At 37.3% G+C, this 19,980-nt stretch overlaps 1 protein-coding gene across 2 annotated transcripts in view; it reads right to left on the minus strand.

Moving 5' to 3' along the window:
• Positions 1–5,115: 5,115 nt before the first annotated feature.
• The window catches only part of Stoml2 (stomatin like 2), a 119,104-nt gene continuing 104,239 nt past the window's right edge, over positions 5,116–19,980 (minus strand). The window contains exon 8 of one of the 2 annotated variants that reach the window (XM_068225825.1): positions 5,116–7,465. In XM_068225825.1, coding sequence (XP_068081926.1) covers positions 7,439–7,465 — 27 coding nt within the window. In that variant the 3' untranslated portion in view covers positions 5,116–7,438. Of the gene's footprint in view, positions 7,679–19,980 lie in introns of both variants that reach the window. The other variant, XM_067139234.2, reaches the window with a different exon arrangement.

The raw sequence follows: 19,980 nt of genomic DNA on the forward strand, positions 1-19,980 counted from the left end.
GCAACACCCTATCTCGAATGTATGTAGCACACCACTGTCAATCAAGCTCACAACTACTAAATGTCAACTGTACAAACGAAGGTGGAAATATCACAGTATACCATGCGAGCTTCAAAGGGAACTTAACTTTTCATCACTATTGCTCGTCCGACTCGTTGGCTGAATGGTCAGCGTACTGACCTTCGGTTCAGAGGGTCCCAGGTTCGATTCCCGGCCGGGTCGGGGATTTTAACCTTCATTGGTTAATTACAATGGCCCAGGGGCTGGGTGTTTGTGCTGTCCCCAACATCCCTGCAACTCACACACCACGCATAACACTATCCTCCACCACAATAACACGCAGTTACCTACACATGGCAGATGCCGCCCACCCTCGTCGGAGGGTCTGCCTTACAAATGCTGCACTTGGCTAGAAATAGCCACACGAAATTATTATTATTATTATTATCACTATTGCTCCAAATTCTTAAGAGGTTCTTGTTTATATTACCAAATACAGTCCTTTCACAGATTGTAGGTTTAATGTAATGTCGTGACATAACCGTTGAGTTAAAGCAACTATAAACATTTTAATTTTTTAAAAAAAATTCACATGACATACCAGTTTTGTTGACCTCACACAGTTTATAAACACGACCATAATAGAATAATAATAATAATGCTATTGGCTTTACGTCCCACTAACTACTTTTACGGTTTTTGGTGACGCCGAGCTGCCAGATTCCCCCCCCCCCCCCAATGAGTTCTTTTACGTGTCAGTAAATCCACCAACACGAGGCTGACGTATTTGAGCATCTTCAAATACCACCGGACTGAGCCAGGATCAAACCTGCCAAGTTGGGGTCAGAAGTCCAGCGCCTCAATGGTCTGAGCCACTCAGCCCAGCTGACCATTATAAGGTGTTGTTATTTATACCTGTATTGACTTGTCTAAACTTAATAAGTTAGACTTTGATGATCGCTGATGAAGAGAATGTTTATTGCTCTCAAAACATGTTCAATGAATAAATAGTGTCATTAACAGAAAGTGTATTGACAAGGCGGATTTAACCATAATACTATTTTAAAGGATGTATTATCATGGAAAAGGATGTTGTGTGGATCAATAAAATATAAGAGAAAAATAAATCTACACAAAACAAGTAATGGAAGAAAGTGGAAATGTAATAACAGACCCAGCAGACCCAGAGGAGATAAAGAATAGGTGGAAAGATTATTTTGATAAACTCCTGAATGTGAGAAATGGTGCAAAAGAGAGGGTAGTGGTCCAGAAATGGATCTGTAATGGCAAAGGTGGAAATGACTGTTAATCAAATGAAAACAGAAAAGCAGCAGAGATGGATGAAATATGTGAGGAAATGATAAAGGCAATAGGACCTTTTGGTTTATATTTGTTATATAGGCTGCTAAGTTGTATACGGAGGAAAAAGCAAGTACCTGACGATTGGTGAGAAGGTGCAATATTACCCGTATGTAACCTTCCGTCGGTCGCAACTGATCTGACAGGCACAGGCTGAAGTCGTTGGTTGCTACTGCTCCAATGCGAGGACCTACAGTTCTCATCCTCTGACTAGCCTCACTCCTTGCCACGTTCGTTTGTCATGTGACAGGCAGTCTGTGTTCGCTCGCTCCATAAGCCGGAAGTGTTCCAACTGATCTGGTAGATCATTGCGACTGTTCCCGTTGCGATTGGTGTTTCAAAGAGATGCAAACAATTGCTGTTCTGGAAGTAGTTAAATTATTTGTTTACCCTAAATTTGGTGTAATTTCCCATGTAAGCATGTAGATAGTGCAATATTAGCCCGGTGCCTCACAGGCACATTGCAACTACTTATGTCCCAATTTCTCTTTATTTTAGATATACCATACATTATGGCCAGTAGGAAGGAACATTCTAAATTAGAGCAGAAGATGTGGAGGATGTCCAACAACTGTTGCTGATGAAGATGATGATGCGTTACATGAGAATTTTGAAGACGAAAGTGACACAAACAGTGATGATCTTCTGGAATCAAGAGATGGTGACTCAGAAACAGAACAAGAAAATGACAACGGTGATGCTGATGAACAAGGAGCATTAGAGGCCAGTGCTAATTATTACGAAAGGAAAGACAAGACAAAATGGTGTACGGTGCCGCCATCCCAATGGGTCCGAGCCAGGAAGCACAATCTCGTACGATATCTACCTGGAGTTATAGGACTAGCAAGGCAAGCTAAATCACCGCTTGACTCCTGGCAGTGTTTATTTACGGAGGAAATAGTAGACACTATTTTAACTTATACATATCAATACGTGGACTACACGAAACAAAATTTTACTCGTGAAAGGGATGCTGAGCTTACAGACCAGATAGAGATAAAGGCATTCTTTGGCCTATTGTACTTCGTAGGATCTTACAGAGGGAATAGGCAGAGCCTTGAAGACCTCTGGGGAACTGATGGAGATGGTATAGAAAAGTTTGCACTGGTAATGAGCCTCAGGAGATTTAAGTTCTTGATTCGTTGTTTAAGATTTGACGATCGCCAAACCCGCGAAGAAAGAAAGGAACATGATCGACTAGTGCCTGTGCGAAATATTTTTACGCGGTTTGTGGAGAATTGCATGAAATCATATAGTTTGGGTGAAAATGTAACTTTAGATGAAAAGTTGGAAGAAAACATTCTTATTTCACGTGTTGTCACCATGTGTAGTATCACATATATACTAGTGCTCTCTGATTACTGCCCACTTAAACAACACTGATTTTCTTTTGTGTCGAAAATATTAGTGTTCTTGTATAATCCTTACTGAAGAATATATGACCTGTTCAGCCCTGTTTATGATATTTCCCATCTTTGTTGTTATTGTTGAGACGTATGAACATAGTTTCCGCCAACATAAGATTTTCTCTGCAATTAAAATTGTAAATACTGCAAAGATACTTAAATTTTGAAGAAAATAGTTGGTTACAAAATGCGGCTTATTCTGGGATCAGAATTTCGCGAAACCATTTTTAACTGGCTCAAACACACCTATATAACATAAGGAGTACTTCATTACTGCCTACGTGAACTTCCCGAAACTTTTACGTGGGTGGGATCTCTCAGGCTCATTGCTACCTGCCTTGAAACTTTATATATTGCGACCGATGGAAGGTTAAGAAAGGTGACAGGAAGGTATGTAACAATTATTGAGGAATTACACTGTTGTAACCAGTAGCCAAAATATTGGAGAGAATAATAGAAAGAAGGATGAGAGGAAGGGTGGAAAGAAATGTAGAAGAAGTGCAGTTAGACCCTATATTTACCATGAGATTACTAATGGAAAAACAGTGAGAATATGGAAATGATCTGGTGATGGTATTCCTTGATCTAGAGAAGGCATATGATAGTGATAATAGAGAAAGGGTATGGGATACCCTGGAAAGAAAAGGGTGTGGAAGGCAACTAATGAAAGCAATATATAAGAATTGTTTCAGTTTTGTCCAGACTCCAGTGGGGGTAACAGATTGGTTTAGAAACCAAACTGGACTAAGACGGGGTAATGTATTGTCTTCACTTATGTTTATAATGGTTATGGGGAAAATTCTAAAGGAAAAAAAGGCAAGATATGGAGGGGATATGAAAATATTGATGTCTGCAGATGACATGGTGATCTGGGGAGTCAAAAATACAGAAGAGGCTTTAAATTACAATAATGAGAAATATGGTATGAAAATCAGTGTGGTAAAGAGCAAAACAATGGCGATGGCAAGAGGAAAAAGAGAAGGAAAAGGAATTGTTAATAACATGGAACAAAACCTTGAGGTTGTTGAATACTTCAAGTATTTGAGAAGTGAAATAATGCAAGATGCAAGGTTGGATAAGGAAATCAGCATAAGGGTACAAGCAGGAAATACGTTCTACCAGAATGTAAGGAACCTGGTATGGAACATAGAAGTTCCTATGAAATGTTAAGAGAGAATGTACATGATGTACTATATCCTTACATTAACATATGCATCAGAGACTTGGACAGCAAGAAATGAGAGTAAAATTCAGGCCAGTGAGATGAAGTTCCTGAGAAGTATGGTAGGGAAGACAAGGAGAGACAGAGTAAGAAATGTTGAGGTCAGAAAAGAGGTAGAGGTAGAAAAACTGAGTGATAGGATAAACTGAGATGGTTTGTACATGTTATGAGGATGAACGAAGGAAGGATACCGAAACAAGTGTTGGAGGCAAAGATAAAAGGAAAGAGGGCAAGAGGGAGGCCTAGCGCATGATGGATGGACTCCGTCAAGAACAGCATAAGAAATAGAAAACTGGGCTGGAATACAGTTACTGATGAGGAGTGGTAGAAGAAGAGGCAATGGCAGAGAAGTACCATTAACACTCCAACCTGACAAGAGCTGGACAAGGGGAAATGAAAATTATGATGACTATTTTAAATAGTTTTTAATAAGACCACACACAGTGCGTCATTATTTCCATGGTGATATGTTCTGCACCCTTCTAGAAAAACCTCATTTTCTTTTACCTCTTCTTGAAGCCACAATCAAGTTTCTACTGTTATGCCTGCATCACATTATTATTATTTATTACCAACAAAACCATTACAACTGGGAGGTATCATATATGCCTGCTCACATTACTATCAAAGGAGAGACAAATTAGAAGATAGTAGCATTAAGCAGTGAATTTTAGGGAAGACACTTGGTCCAGCTCCTTGGCCGAATGGTCATCATAGTGGCTTTCAGTTCAGAGGGCCCCAAATTTGATTCCTGGTCAGGTCAAGAATTTTAGCCGCATAGGTTAATTCCTCTAGCTCGGGGACTGGATATTTGTGATTGCCTTCATACACATCATTTACATACAACACATCATACTGCAAACCACCCCAAAAATATACAATAATGAATACATCCCTTCACATGGGTTTGGTGTCAGGAAAGATATCCAGTCATAAAACTAGGCTAAATCCATACAATGTGCCAATTCCAGGTAACTGGGAAATGGCTAGGAAGAAGGAAAAAAAGAGGAAAATATCTGATTAATTTTCAAAGAGTTTTCCTCCTGATTTCCAGAGTCAACAGAAATATCTTACTGAATGAGAAATATTTAATAAAGCTCAGTATATTATTTAAAAATTGATGTTTATTAAAATATTAAACAAACACAATATATTGTTGTACAGTTTGATTTCTCAAAACATAAGCAAGTCAGTTACTTCAAAATGTAAGGATATTCATGGAACAAAATCAACATTAACCAACGAAGAGATCAAATGCAAGCATTCCTGTATAACTAAGAAGTAAAGATATTAGATTTACATATTCTTGCAAACTATAAAATAAATCGACATTCATGAAAAACTACAAAATAAGAGAAATCAAATCTAGACATTCCTGTTAAATTAAATAATTAAAGAAATACACACATTTTGCAGTATTAAAAAATGAAGAACAAGTTAAACTTACTTCAAAGCTATAGAAGGAAAAAAAGTAAATTAAACACAAATGCAGTTATACAACTATAACACTGAGGAATGAATTCAAATGCAGTAATGACAAAGCCTATCAAGTGGGTCACTCTCAAGCTTTCCAAACTGAATCATGTAGAGCCAACAATGTATCTTCGTTCTGATCAAATTTACTTCAATATTAATACAAAATGTAGATTGTAAAGCTAGAATAAAGTGATCTCTACCTTTAAATTAGAATACAATATACAGAAATTTTAAAAAGGTGCTATTCTTTGTGTATCTTACCAGGTAATGAAACTACTCCAAAAAAACCACATAAATCACATATTTTCACTGAAGCTGCTACAACTGAATTTGAAATTTTTATACAAAGTTTTAACATAATACTTTTAATTTAAAATTACTGCCATTAATGTTTCTCTGAAAGTGATACCCTTAAATCAAACTTGGAAAAGGCTAGGGTGTGCCCCAGAAGCAATGCAGAGTTCTTGTTATGATGGTGGAACTGTGAGAAGTGGGCAAATAATAAGGAGAATCATGAAGGTGACAATAACTTCATGACACTGATTGGAAAGTCAGAAGAGGTGATTGATTTCATGGAGAAGAATATAGCTAATGGGATTGAGTGAGGTTAAATGGAGAGGAAAATGAAGGAAGAAGTTGAGGTAGGGATATGCACTCTACTGGAGTGAAGGATGTAACTCAAAGAACGGAGTGGGAATAATAACCAAGATCTAAGATGAGTTTGTGGATAAGGTGGACTTCATCCACATGTATGCACCTCATATTGGATGCAAAGGAAAAGATACGGACAAATTCCTGGAGACACTGGAGAGAGAGAAATAAAGGCTGTGGAAGAGTTTGTCATAGATACTTCAATGCAATGGTGAGATGCATTTAAAAAGGAATGGAAGAAGCAATTGAGCCTTTTGGATATGGAAAGAGTAATGAAGAGGGAGGGAGAGAAGTTGGAACTTCGTGTGCAAAATGGCTTAAGTGTAGGCAGTACTGGTTCAAGAAGAAGGCTAGTAGGAAAATTACAAGGTATGGATGGGGAAGCAGAGTGACAAAAGACAGTAACTTATTACTTCTTGGTTGAACGAGGAAATCGTAGCCGGTTGTTAGATGTAACAGCCTTGCCAGAAGTAGCCTCTGATGGAGATCACAGAGCAGGGTAACAGAAAATGAAAGAAATAAGAGAGAAGAATCTAAAATAATGGAAATTAAAAGATATGGAAGTAAAAGATAAATTCCAGTATAAACTGAAACTGGAGAGTGTGAAAGGTGTGCGGGGAGTGCTTGTGGCAGAAAAGCTGAAAAAGTGAAAGATAAGAGACCAGATGGTGAAGTGAGAAGGAAAGGGAAGCAGTGAAAAGAAAACATGGCAAGTAAGGAATAGGGAAAAAACTGAAGTAGAAGAAAGTATCAGGAAAAGAAAGCAGTAAGTGAAAAAAAGAAGAAAAGCTGGGATGGATTTACACGGCAACTGGAAGAGGATGTGCACAGTTGTAAAAAAAATGTTGTATGGACACATACGAAGGAAGAGAAAAGGAAGAATCTACACAAAGCAGGTGAAAGGGCTAAAAAGGACAGATAATACAATGAGAGAGGATAAGGAAAAGGTGGAAGGATTGCTCTGATGAACTCCTGAATGTGAGAAGGCATGTAGATGAGTTTATATAGGTAGAGTGTGCGGAGACAGAATCCAAGAGCAAAATCACAGACAACTTTACCCAAAAGTTTGTTCGATGGCTGACACTAGAAACCTTAAAATCATGCTAAATGCATAGCGTGGCAAATTGATTTCTCATAAGGAGGCTAATTAAACTAATTAAATAGTAGTGACCAGCACTGACAGGTTTGCCAGTATATTTCTGCAAAACCAAGGGTAAGAAAAAATTAGTTGAAATACAAACATTTCTTGGAGAAGTACAAGAAGAATGCAGAAAAAAAAAAGAAAAGAAAGTCATGAAAAACTGACTCAATATCTGAATATTCTCTAGGAGTTTTTCAGTCCTTCAGCCACCTCAATAACAAGTCAGTCAGTCTACATACAAAAATAGCTCAGAATTCATTCAGAAGACACACTAAACTTTCACTCATAATGTCAAGGCCCATCAGGGAAGTCTGGATAGTCTTTTGGAATTCTGCTACGTTCAATCTTTTGCTAGTTATCATCATCTTCATTCTTTCCGCTGGCATTGGGAGGCTTGGAGAGGTGTTGATAGATTGCCATTGCCTGAAATCAGAGATTTTTAAAATAGTATTAAAAAAAAAACACACACACACAAAAAAACCATTTATTTAGGAACACCTCCTGTATTACAGGCTGCCACTAAGTACAAAGGTAAAACATATACAATTTTCTGTACATTCTATTAATTGAAGAAAACTCTTAATTATAAAGAAACAGTATAATAATAAATGTTAATTTGAATACAGAACTTTTTTATATATTTTAATTTATTGGGAAACTAAAACAGCTAGAAGCCGAATTACAGAGTTATGCAATGAAAAATATATTTACAATGGAGTAGCACAATGCAAACATAAAAAAATAAATGAAAGAGCAATGAAGAAAAGTCATCTAATAACAAAAGTAGCGGTAGGAAATTAAAACTGAAAAAATAATTGTAGAGACGCAACAGAAAAGAATTTTATTCAGTCATTTAAGTATGTTACATACAACTGACATTGTAAAAAAAAATATCATAATATACAGTACAGTACAGTGAAATTGTAATTTCAATATACCGGTATATCAAATTCATTAATTTCATGGTATTCCTGCACTGAGTAAAAGGGATGCACGAGTAACCACTTCTTAAGCTTATTTCCGAATATATCAGATGGTAGTTCTTTTAGATCTGAGGGCAGTTTATTAAACATCTTTAACTGAGCAATGAAATGGCTTGAAGCCGTCTTTTGTAACGTATGACGAGGTACATCGACTTGGTTAGCTGACCTGATATTATATTTATGAACATCACTTCTGAGCTTGATTTTGTCTGTTTCTGCATATACTTTAAGAAGTGCATTATAAATGTGTGTTCACAACGGTCATAACAGACAGTTTCATAAATATAGGCCTACAGTGGGCCATCAAAGGAAATTTTGTTACAAAACGCAATGCCCTCTTCTGGAGAAGTAAAATTTCAGACATCCGGCTGGAGTTTCCCTGAAGTAAAATTCCGTATTGAAGAATACTGTGAAAAAAAGCAAAGTAAGCATTTACAAGATATTTACTTGGAACTTCAATTCTGATGGCTCTCAGGAGATACACTTGATAGTTTACTTGAAATAAAGTCTTTGTGAGCATTCCACTTCAGGTTCGAATTTAAATGTATTCCTAGTAGTAATTTCACATGTTGATTATCATGATTGGCTTGAGTTTTATTTAAATTAAATATAACTGACCAAGTCTGTTTGTTATTTACCGTGAGTTTGTTCGTAGAGAACCTTTCAACTGCCATGTTCACTGTTTGCTTACATAGCACAATGAGTTCTCTGACTGTTTTACTCTTATTTAAGAAAGTAGTATCATCTGCATATAAAACCGAACTGCCATTAGATCCTATATTATTAGGTAAGTCATTCATTTGAACAAAAATTAAAAAAGGACCTAAAACCGAGCCTTCAATCGCTACCGATCTGCATTTAGGACAGTTGTTCAGGTGGCAGATTCCCTATCTGTTGTTTTCCTAGCCTTTCCTTAAAGGATTGCTAAGAAATTGGAAATGTATTGAACATCTCCCTTGGTAAGTTATTCCAATCCCTAACTCCCCTTCCTATAAACCAACATTTGCCCGAATTTGTCCTCTTAAATTCCAGCTTTATCTTCATATTGTAATCTTTCCTACTTTTAAAGACACCACACAAACTTATTCGTCTACTGATGTTATTTCACGCCATCTCTCCATTGACAGCTCGGAACATACAACTTAACATACTGAGAGCCAAGCGACCCCATATGGGTACGCGAGAGTAATCAAGTTTTTGAGCTTCATGTCCCCATATGGGGTCGTACATTCGTTCTAAATTGGGAACTGTGCGAACCCATTTGGGTGTGCAGTATGTATGTGCTTCGAAGCTGTATAAAGTCTCTTCCTGCCATCTGTTGGTCATCTATTTAAGTACGTACGTAGTCCACCTTCCATTCGTCAATTTCTGTTTTGGCGCGACCCCATATGAGTACGTCAAGAGTGCTCTGTAGGGTGACAAAATCATTGTCTATCTTGCGTACTAATTATTTATGTAAGTGTGCAGTGCTGCGAGATTCCTTGTCTTTTTTAAGTCGCTATGAGTAAATCGAGCAGTAAAAGACTTAGTGCAGATAGTCTGGACGATATATCGAACAAGTCGGACAATGATGATATATACGAAGTATATAGTTACAGTGATTTTGAATCCAGTACAGAGCAAATAGCGATCTTGCACGTTCATCTACACTGATGAATTACAATATTCAGCCTACACTTCCCTACTGTACTCCGAATTTCCAAGCCAGCTGTTGCAACAATTATGACCGTCTTCAATGATATAGTCACTGGTTCCCGTGTTGCACAATCATCACTGCTAGGTTCTCTTACCCAAATTAAAATTTATACAAACATAATCATATACTTATTCAATATTCAGTAACTACTAACTCATCTTATAATATTATCCTCTTACATCCTAATTTACCAAATTCACATGATTTTCACTACTTTATATAACAACATTTTAATACGAAAATTTCCTAACTTCAAATCGGAAGATCGTCATTTACAAACATTTCTCGACCTAAAATCACGGATCGTACTTTTTAAAGGTTCCAGTATGAACAAGCTAACATATTTCTCATAATCAACGGCATATAACATGTTCCTGAAAAGGAAAATGTAAATATGACCGAGCGTCGGGACAGTAAATACTGTATAACTGTAGTTATACTGGGAGCGTGTGTACGTGTACAATTTGTACTGACCTATACGACCCCGTATGGGGTCGCAATGTTTTACCTACTATACATAGTAAGTTAACCTAATATATCATAAATATATCCTCATTACAGCGATCATTTGGTTGGTTAAGCCTGTGAACATTTTGGCACCAGGGAGTAACTTGATCTTATTAGCTCATGGCACTGGACGGCAATCCTATGAATTTTGGTCTGGCACTCAACGTGTTTAAGTCAAAGAAATATTAATTTTTATTAAATTCCACTTATTAAATACATAAAGAGTAATTTTAATTAACAATTAAAACTTATGTAAATTATAGGGTCATGTTTCACCTTTTTTTTAAGGGCATCTTCAGCCTTAATCTCAAACCTGAAAGTTAATAAATCAGGATCCTGATTGCTCTTAATTGTAGTTTTTAAAGAAAAATTACAAATTATAAGTGTGAGGATGATTTGTAGGTACATGCGTCAAAAAATGAGCGAGAGGGATGACAGTAGTTAAAATATTCTTATAATAAAGCTGTTATAAAGCCTTAAAAACAGTCCTAATTTATATATTTTTAAGAATGTCCTAGTCTAAAAATGTGGTAACAAGTTGCATATTAGTAGTTCTATAAGAACACAATTATTGCTGCGTTGAATTGAATCTTGTTTAAAGGTATTGGTTGAGGGCGTAAGAAATAAGCTTGGAGCTTAAACAGATTAACCTTTAGAATAATAATGAAGAAAAGTGTTACTGATTACTCCATGTGGAGTTAAATTTTAAAGTTGCTAGTTTGTTGTTAATCTGTTGTGATGAGATAACTCTGCTGCCTTCTTAAATTACGTTGTAGGAGCGAGGAAAAATGCTTGATAGTAAGTAGCCGTAATTATAAAATTCTATAAGAACACAGTTAATTCTGCGTTAAATTGAACTTTGTTAAAAGGCGCTCTGTAAAGGTTGAGGGTGTAAGAAATAAATTTAGAGCTTAAACAGTTTAATCTTTAGAATAATGATGAAGAAAAGTATTTTTAATCACTTCAAGTGGGGTTTAAAATAAAATTAAAAGTTGCTAGTTTGTTGTTAATCTCTCGCTCTTCTGGTTTTATCAGCACCACATCCAGAATATTCTTCCCTCTAGTTGGTTCCATCACTTTCTGAATCAGCTGCCCTTCCTATATTTACTTATTTGCCATTTGTTCTTCATGCTTCCTGTCACTTGCATTACCTTCCCAATTGACATTTGGTAAATTGAGATCACCTGCTATCACATTCCTTTCCATATCGTTTCCCACATAGCTGATTATCTTATCAAATAATTCTGAATCAGCATCAACACTACCCTTACCCGGTCTGTACACTCCAAGGACATCAAGTTGCCTATTATCTTTAGAGATGAGCCTTATATCTAGAATTACATGTTTTTTCATCTTTAACTTTTTTGTAGCTTACAAGTTCTTCTTTCAACAGAAAGAAAACCCCCCCTCATCCTACCATTCCTATCCTATCTCTACGATACACACTCCAGTTACAAGAGAATTTTTTTGCATCCATTATATCATTTCTCAGCCATGATTCGACTCCTATTACAATAACTGGTAAGTATAAATTACTTAATTCTATTCCTTTCTTTACAATACTTCTACAGTTCAGCACTAACATTTTTATGTCATCCCTAATTGACTTCCAGTTCCCTGTACCCTTATCATCGCTCCCTAGGCCACCCCGGTTTCCTGAATATACCTCCTTATAACCCTTCTAAACAAATTTTCTAACTTATATGTATCACTGCGGTTTACGTGAAGGCCATCCGAGTGCAGATACATTAGGACATACGTTACATCTTGAGAATGAAATGACAACATTGTTTACTACGGACTTCCACGTCTACATGAGGCATTTTCTGGTTACACGAAATTGTCATTTGACCTACCCTCTTCTATTTGGGTAATTTTAGCAGCGTTTTCGACAAATTCTTCAATGTTTTTTAGTGCTTCTCGACATACTACGATTTTTATCAAACAATCCAAGATGTCTTAATCTATACCACCCCTAATTCGACTAAGTATTTTCATCCTAATTTTAAATATTAGCCTTCAACTTCATTAAATACTGTATCTTTTAACTGTGTTATTCTTATCCTGTGAAGCCTTGGTTTTGATAATCTGCTACCCAGACGTGATATATATATATATTTATTTTCTGACAGATCCAAAAGTAGGGAGTATACTTCAGATTCATTTGTAGAAATATTACTTGAGGCCATGGGAAGTAACAGGTTTGATTTTAGGAAAATCAGTATACTGAACAGGTTTAACAAAATAAGCGGTAAAATATTCATTGAACAATTCAGGTCTACCTGCTCCACTGGTTACAGAGTGGTTCCAGGTTACTACTTCCGGTATTCGTTTGTTGTCTCTTCTGTTATTTACGAGTGATCAGAACCTCTTACTGTTGTGTCTTACTTCAAGACAGGCTCCATTAATATATTCTGAGTAATCCCACCTTAATAAATACCTGTGGTGTTTGTGAAGGTCATAGAATTTTTTATAATTCCTCTCGGAGGGTGCATTTTTTCATTGTTTCCAGGGTTTCGATTTTTTAAGTTCAGCACTTCTAGTATCACTCTTCTTCCATGTGAGGAATTTTCTGGACAATGAACATGTAGGAACAACGTCACATCAAAGCAAGGGTCCAATAATAACATACGTCTACCGTATCTTGAACTTCACCCACATGCAACAATGCCATGGTAAAAGGGACAGAGTACGATTAACAGTCTGCCAGTCAACTTTACGCAACACATGCACAGAGCCCCTAAGAACAGGTCGATGATATCTTAGAGCACGGGGTGGGGGTGAGAATGAAGGTTGTTTCAACGGACTTGTGGTTGGAGTTAAAAATATCTCGTCCCACAGAAAAAACACGAGGGCTCGTTATAAGAAAGCAGGTAGCCAAGAAGACTATTTCCGCAGGTGCTTTTTGAAATTCAGTCCTGTAATATAGTGGTCAGATACTATTTGTCAAGGATATTAGAAGCTCACATAATGAAGGGAAAATCACAGAGACAGACATATTAAGGTCTCCTAGTATGACATTGTTATCTTTGGAATGAAGGGCTTTAAGCACAGGGGAAAGGAAAGCTTCAGAATAGTCGAAATGAGAATGAGGTGGTCTATAGTAACATGCAGATAGATAATATATGTTATGAAATATAACTTCAACGCATACAGCACCACAGTCATTCATCAGCTCAGAGAGTAGGGTCGCATGCCATTTAGATTTGACAGCCATTACAACACCCCCTCCACAGGACCCAGTTCTACGATCGGCCACACTTGGGCAATATCGCTTCCTCCCTAGGGATTTGTCCTCTCTTTCGTCCGAGTTTGCCTGTCTCTCTCATGCGAGCTGATTTGTGTTTAGTGGTGAGAAAGCAAACATCCTTATTACGAAGGCCATCCGGAAAGTGGTACCTGCTTGCGCAATAAAGACACAGGAGTAAATATTAACAAATATACACATTTTTATTGGAAAGAGCATACTTTACACTACTTCTCCACATAAAAGACACAGGAGTAAATATTAACAAATATACACATTTTTATTGGAAAGAGCATACTTTACACTACTACTCCACATAATCTCCAAGCAAATTTAGGCATTTGTCATAACGTGGGACAAGTTTTTGTATTCCAGCGTCATAGTTCTCCACCGCCAGAGTATTGAGATACGTAGTCACGGCTCTTTTAAGTTCTTCATCGCTGTCAAATCTTTTTCCCGTCAGAAAGTCATTAAGCTTCGTAAAGAGATGAAAATCCGAAGGGGCCAAGTCCGGGCTATACGGGGAATGGTCGAAGGTTTCCCACTTGAATTGCTGCAAAAGTTGTTGTGTTATCGCAGCTGCATGAGGCCTAGCATTGTCATGAAGCAGAATGACGCCCGTAGACAATAGACCTTGCCGTCGATTTCGTATTGCCCGCCGTAATTTCTTTAACGTTTCACAATACGCATTAGCATTAATTGTGTCTCCATGGGCCATAAAATCAATGAGCAGTACACCTCGGCAATCCCAGAAAATGGTTGCCATAAGTTTCCTGGTGGACAGAACTGTCTTGAATTTTTTTGGTTTGGTTGGTGAATGAGCATGATGCCACTCCATTGACAGTCATTTACTCTCAGGTGATGCATAACAAACCCATGTTTCGTCCCCAGTAATGATGTGAGTCAAGAAAGTCTCTCCTTCATCGGAATAACGTCCCAGAAACGTCAGTGCTGCAGCCATACGCTTGGTTTTGTGCTCCTCTGTAAGCATGCGAGGGACCCACCTTGCACAGATTTTTGAATAATGCAGATGGTCTTTGACAATTTCATGAACAATTGTTCGACACACATTAGGAAAATGTTCACACAGTTCATCAATTGTGACGCGCCGATCGTTCCTCATGCATTCGTCTACTGCGCTCAGCAGTTGGTCTGTAATGACAGATGGTCTCCCTGAACACTCCTCGTCGTGTGTACTCCCCCTCCCCAAGTTGAAGTTGCGACACCAACGCCGAACAGACGACTCGTCCATCACATTGTCTCCATACACCTCCGTTAATTGGCGATAAATATCACAAGGTCAAATGTTTCGTGCATTAAGAAATTTAATCACGGCCCTCACTTTACAATTGGCGGGGTTCTCAATTTGTTTAAAATATTTAAACGATCACAGACACAACACAGGCAATGCTAGCGTCACGCAACCTCGCACAGAGCAGGCAGGCAAGCCACTGACGCGGTCTGACCTTGCCCAGCGGCTACCCGAGTCGTCAGCACTTCATGCGGGGCTAACGGGTACTATTTTCCGGATGGCCCTCGTAACATTCCACTTCACACACAACATACTTCTGACAGTCCATGTTTCATAATCTCCATATTTTAGTTTAGTTTTACTGATATCACGAGGCATGTCTTTTCAGTTCTGTCTGATTTTGTCGGGTGTAATCTCAAACCATTTACCATAGTCTTTCACCTTTTTTTCTGTCAGGATTGCTCAACTGTCTTGCTTCATACACACTTGTCTCGTCAGATATTTTGTCAAAAAATGGGTTCATGTATTCACAAGAAACTGAGAATTCAGATAATGTCTGAGTATACATTTTTTCAATAAGTTATCACTAACCCTACTATATTTGCTTAACTTATGTACAACAGGGTTATTGTTGCTTTTTGTCCAGTTCCAGTCAGTCAAGTTAGTTTGTGCCCAGGTACGAACTTTTCGAAAGACTTGGCCCACCATCGTAATCGTCACTTATCGTGTCATCAGCACTATTATATGCATTGCTAGAATTCGATATAAGACGTTCAGGGTCTATTTTGTTGTCACAAACATCACTGCCTTCAATATCACTCTCTAAAACACTATCTATTAGCTTTTGTATTCCATCTTCATCAACACCAATATCTGCTTGATGCCATGATGGCAACTGACATGAGTGAAATAATATGAACAAAGATTCTTTTATCTTTTGTTCTGGAAGTGTGTGATAACCTAGAGTAAGTGAATAACCGAAGCCACATGCAGAATGCATACAAGTGGCATCTGTGGCTTAGTATTTGAACTACATGTATTGATTGATATACAGCAGCGCATTGGCGCGAGCTGAGCTCGTCATTTGATTCATATGCCACAAATGACTTTTGCAACCTAGGGTCGTCAAATTATGTGATTGGGTTAATGATATTATTTCGATTTGTTTGGTTGACTGACTTCTTCAATATTAAGTTTACAAGACTATGTTGGCATTGCTATAGGTCAATAACCATTCAACGTTCTTTTGAAATACAAGTAGCTGGGTCTTGATTTTATGCCCAGCTCTGTCCAGTTAAAGGACAGTGACCATCTCCCTCTAAGACATTACTAAAAATTGTGGGCCAGCCATGACTAGACAGAGCCATTGTTTTAATCATGATGATGAATATTGTATTATTGTCAGCCATGTTGATGTTGGTCTTAATTTCGTTTGTGGTTTTTACCTTCCTATCATATTTACTTGCACAATTTCCATCAATGCACAATTTCACCTTGATTTTTTAAAAGTTATAAGTGGGGAAAAGAAATTCTGTGCATTTGATCCACCTGTTTTCACGAGGACTTACTGTGCAGCTTCATGAGCATTGCAAAATGTAGGTGGGAAGCAGCAGCCTTTCTATTTGGAAATCTCATATTCCCAAATTGTAGCGCTGGAGTAGATAGGGTGTGAGTCAGCGCCGACCTGATGCAGCAACGCTCTGTGCAGTCTGTTATGAACATAATATATATGAATGCCTTGCTTGTGTTCTGTGATCTTTCTACTGAATCCATAATGAGCAAGTATACAATACCACATCGTTAGAGTTTGTGATTTTTAGCATTTGCGATAAATGCGAAATATGTCGAAACCATGTCAGTGTATGTGCCTTCATCTTATATGACCTGTACGAGTGGTTTTTAGCGATTTTGAATTAGCGATAAAATGCGAAATTGATTCAAAATGCGAAATTGTACAATTTATGCGAAATAGATGCGGAATTACTATTCTCATTTTGGTTCCGTATTGAAGATGACGTATGTCTCAAATATTATTACAATATTATAAGTCCACCTGTTCAATACAATATGGTCCACTATTTCATATGGTCAAAATTTTATACATAATACATTAAAGTCAATGGTACATGTTTCACCCTCTTTACGGGCATCATCAGCCTATATCAATCTTAAAAATAATACATATGGAGTCATTCTAATCTTATAAATTATAGGTTAAAATGTTGAAAAATGATTTCGTAAAACATTATACAATAACATCTAAAACAACAATGATGCACCAAAGTATGTTAAAAAAAAAAGAGTAAATTAACTGTTTTTGAAGATTAAAACGTGGTTAAACATGAATTGTGAGAGTTTAAAACTAAAATGGATCCTTTTTTTATAATATCATTAAGACTGTGATGGCCTTGAATGTAAACACAATCATCAAAGGGGGATGTTTCTTCAATTCCCATAGTTTGAATCCAAGATGGTAAAATCACTGTCAGTTATTTAAAACGGAAGTGTGAACGTAATAAACATGTTAAAATGTATACGGTTGGTATATCTGAAAGTAGAAAAGAAAATGGAACTTCTTGTAGAGGCATTGCTAATGATAAAACGTATGTCAAAGCTAGCGGATGTCAGTAATTATGTTGGTAGTCGATTGGATTTAAAAGACAGTCAAGTTGATGTTATAATTCCGTTGAAACATTTTCTTTTTGCTAGGGGCTTTACGTCGCATCGACACAGATAGGTCTTATGGCGACGATGGGATAGGAAAGGCCTAGGAGTTGGAAGGAAGCGGCCGTGGCCTTAATTAAGGTACAGCCCCAGCATTTGCCTGGTGTGAAAACTGTTGAAACATTAGTTGGAAGAAATGATCAAGTTTTCTGAAACAAAATGTAGAAGAAAGTTGGTTAAATAATACCGTACTGGACAAGAGACTTCCCGTACGTCAAAAATGCCTAAGGCGGTACTTACTCGTACGGTGCGTATTAAGTACGTCGGGTTGTTTCAGCAACACTAGCTTGACTGAGCTTTCTACTTCTAGTATTATAACGGTGTGGCTGAGGCAGTGAAGGACATGGAGGGGGGTAATGGTGGGTGGATCCTTGCGCGCATGTGTTGTTATTGGAGGGCTGTTAGGAGCAAGATGGGCGGGCCTAACATTTGACGAGGTGGTGGAAGCTTTAGAACAAGAAGTTCTAAAAGTTTGCGTAATTGTATTATGTTTTGAATTCACCATGCCTAATAACTTTGGAGTTAGCTCATATACAGGATTTTTTGCTTCCGTGGCATCGTTAAGATTAAGTTCCATTTTCTTTTCTACTTTCAGATATACCAACCGTATACATTTTAACATGTTTATTACGTTCACACTTCCGTTTTAAATAACTGACAGTGATTTTACCATCTTGGATTCAAACTATGGGAATTGAAGAAACATCCCCCTTTGATGATTGTGTTTACATTCAAGGCCATCACAGTCTTAATGATATTATAAAAAAAGGATCCATTTTAGTTTTAAACTCTCAAAATTCATGTTTAACCACGTTTTAATCTTCAAAAACAGTTAATTTACTCTTTTTTTTTTTTTTTTTTAACATACTTTGGTGCATCATCGTTGTTTTAGATGTTATTGTATAATGTTTTACGAAATCGTTTTTCAACATTTTAACCTATGATTTATAAGATTAGAATTACTCCATATGTATTATTTTTAAGATTGATATAGGCTGATGATGCCCGTAAAGAGGGTGAAACATGTACCATTGACTTTAATGTATTATGTATAAAATTTTGACCATATGAAATAGTGGACCATATTGTATTGTATTGTATTGAACAGGTGGACTTATAATATTGTAATAACATTTGAGACATAGATGCGAAACTCGCAGTTTTATACAAAATAAAAATATATCTTTTTTAAAACGATGCATTTTTCTTCAAAATAAGATATATGTTGTTATTTATTTCAGGAGAAATAATTATTACGGCGCCCATTGCAATCGTAAAGCGGTAACATGCTTTGACAGACACTTCCATCCTGCTGCACGGAATATTTATAAGTTCGTTATCGCAATTAGCTGGTCGGAGAGATTTATTCTCTCTGTTTTGCAGCCTACCCGATTGATGTCAGACGATACCTGAAGCTATTTTCTCTGTGTAAATAGTAACTCTGAGCTGAAATACGGAAAATAAAAAGCACCTCATTTTGCCGCTCGTTGTAAACAATCATGGCGGCATCCAAGCGCGGCATGGATGAGTTTATTCGTAACTGGTTTGAAAATAGTGATGTTGAAAGTGGAAATGATTCTCTGGAGAGTGAAAATACTTCATCTTCTTCAACTGACAGTGATGAAAGCGATTCCGATTTCAGTTCTGAGATGATAGTGCCAATTGAAACTACGTGACAAAACCAGAATGCAACAAGAACGAGTGAGAAGTCTAGGTTGTTTTTTTTTTGCTTTACGTCGCACCGACACAGATAGGTCTTACGACGACGATGGGATAGAAAATGCCTAGGAATAGGAAGGAAGTGGCCGTGGCCTTAATGTGAAAATGGGAAACCGCGGAAAACTATCTTCCGGACTACCGACAGTGGGGTTCGAACCCACTATCTCCCGGATGCGAGCTCGCAGCTGCGCGCTCCTAACCGCACGGCCAACTCGCCCGGTGAGAAGTATAGTAAAATGATACTTGGAATTATGATCTTGTTGACAATAAGCCTCTTTCTGTAACATGTAAACCAGTTTTTGAAATTCACTCTATAGTGGGGAAGGGGTTGGGTAATAATCCGAAAAAATGGACGTAGGGAATGAATTTCTAACCCCACAGTTCTGGGATCACGTTACTAAGGAAACCAATGCCTATGCCTCTACATTTCTTGCTAATTTATCTGCTTCCCTTGAAACCAGTAATACTTACGGACAAAAACATTGGTTTCCTGAGACGAGCTAAAAGCTCACTTTGCTTTGTGTATTCTTATGTAGCCTATGTGATTAATCAAATTTATGTTAAACTGACGAAAAAATAAATGGTATGTAAGGGAAT

Source organism: Anabrus simplex, chromosome 2 (genome assembly GCF_040414725.1).
Source record: "Anabrus simplex isolate iqAnaSimp1 chromosome 2, ASM4041472v1, whole genome shotgun sequence".
NCBI lineage: Eukaryota > Metazoa > Arthropoda > Insecta > Orthoptera > Tettigoniidae > Anabrus > Anabrus simplex.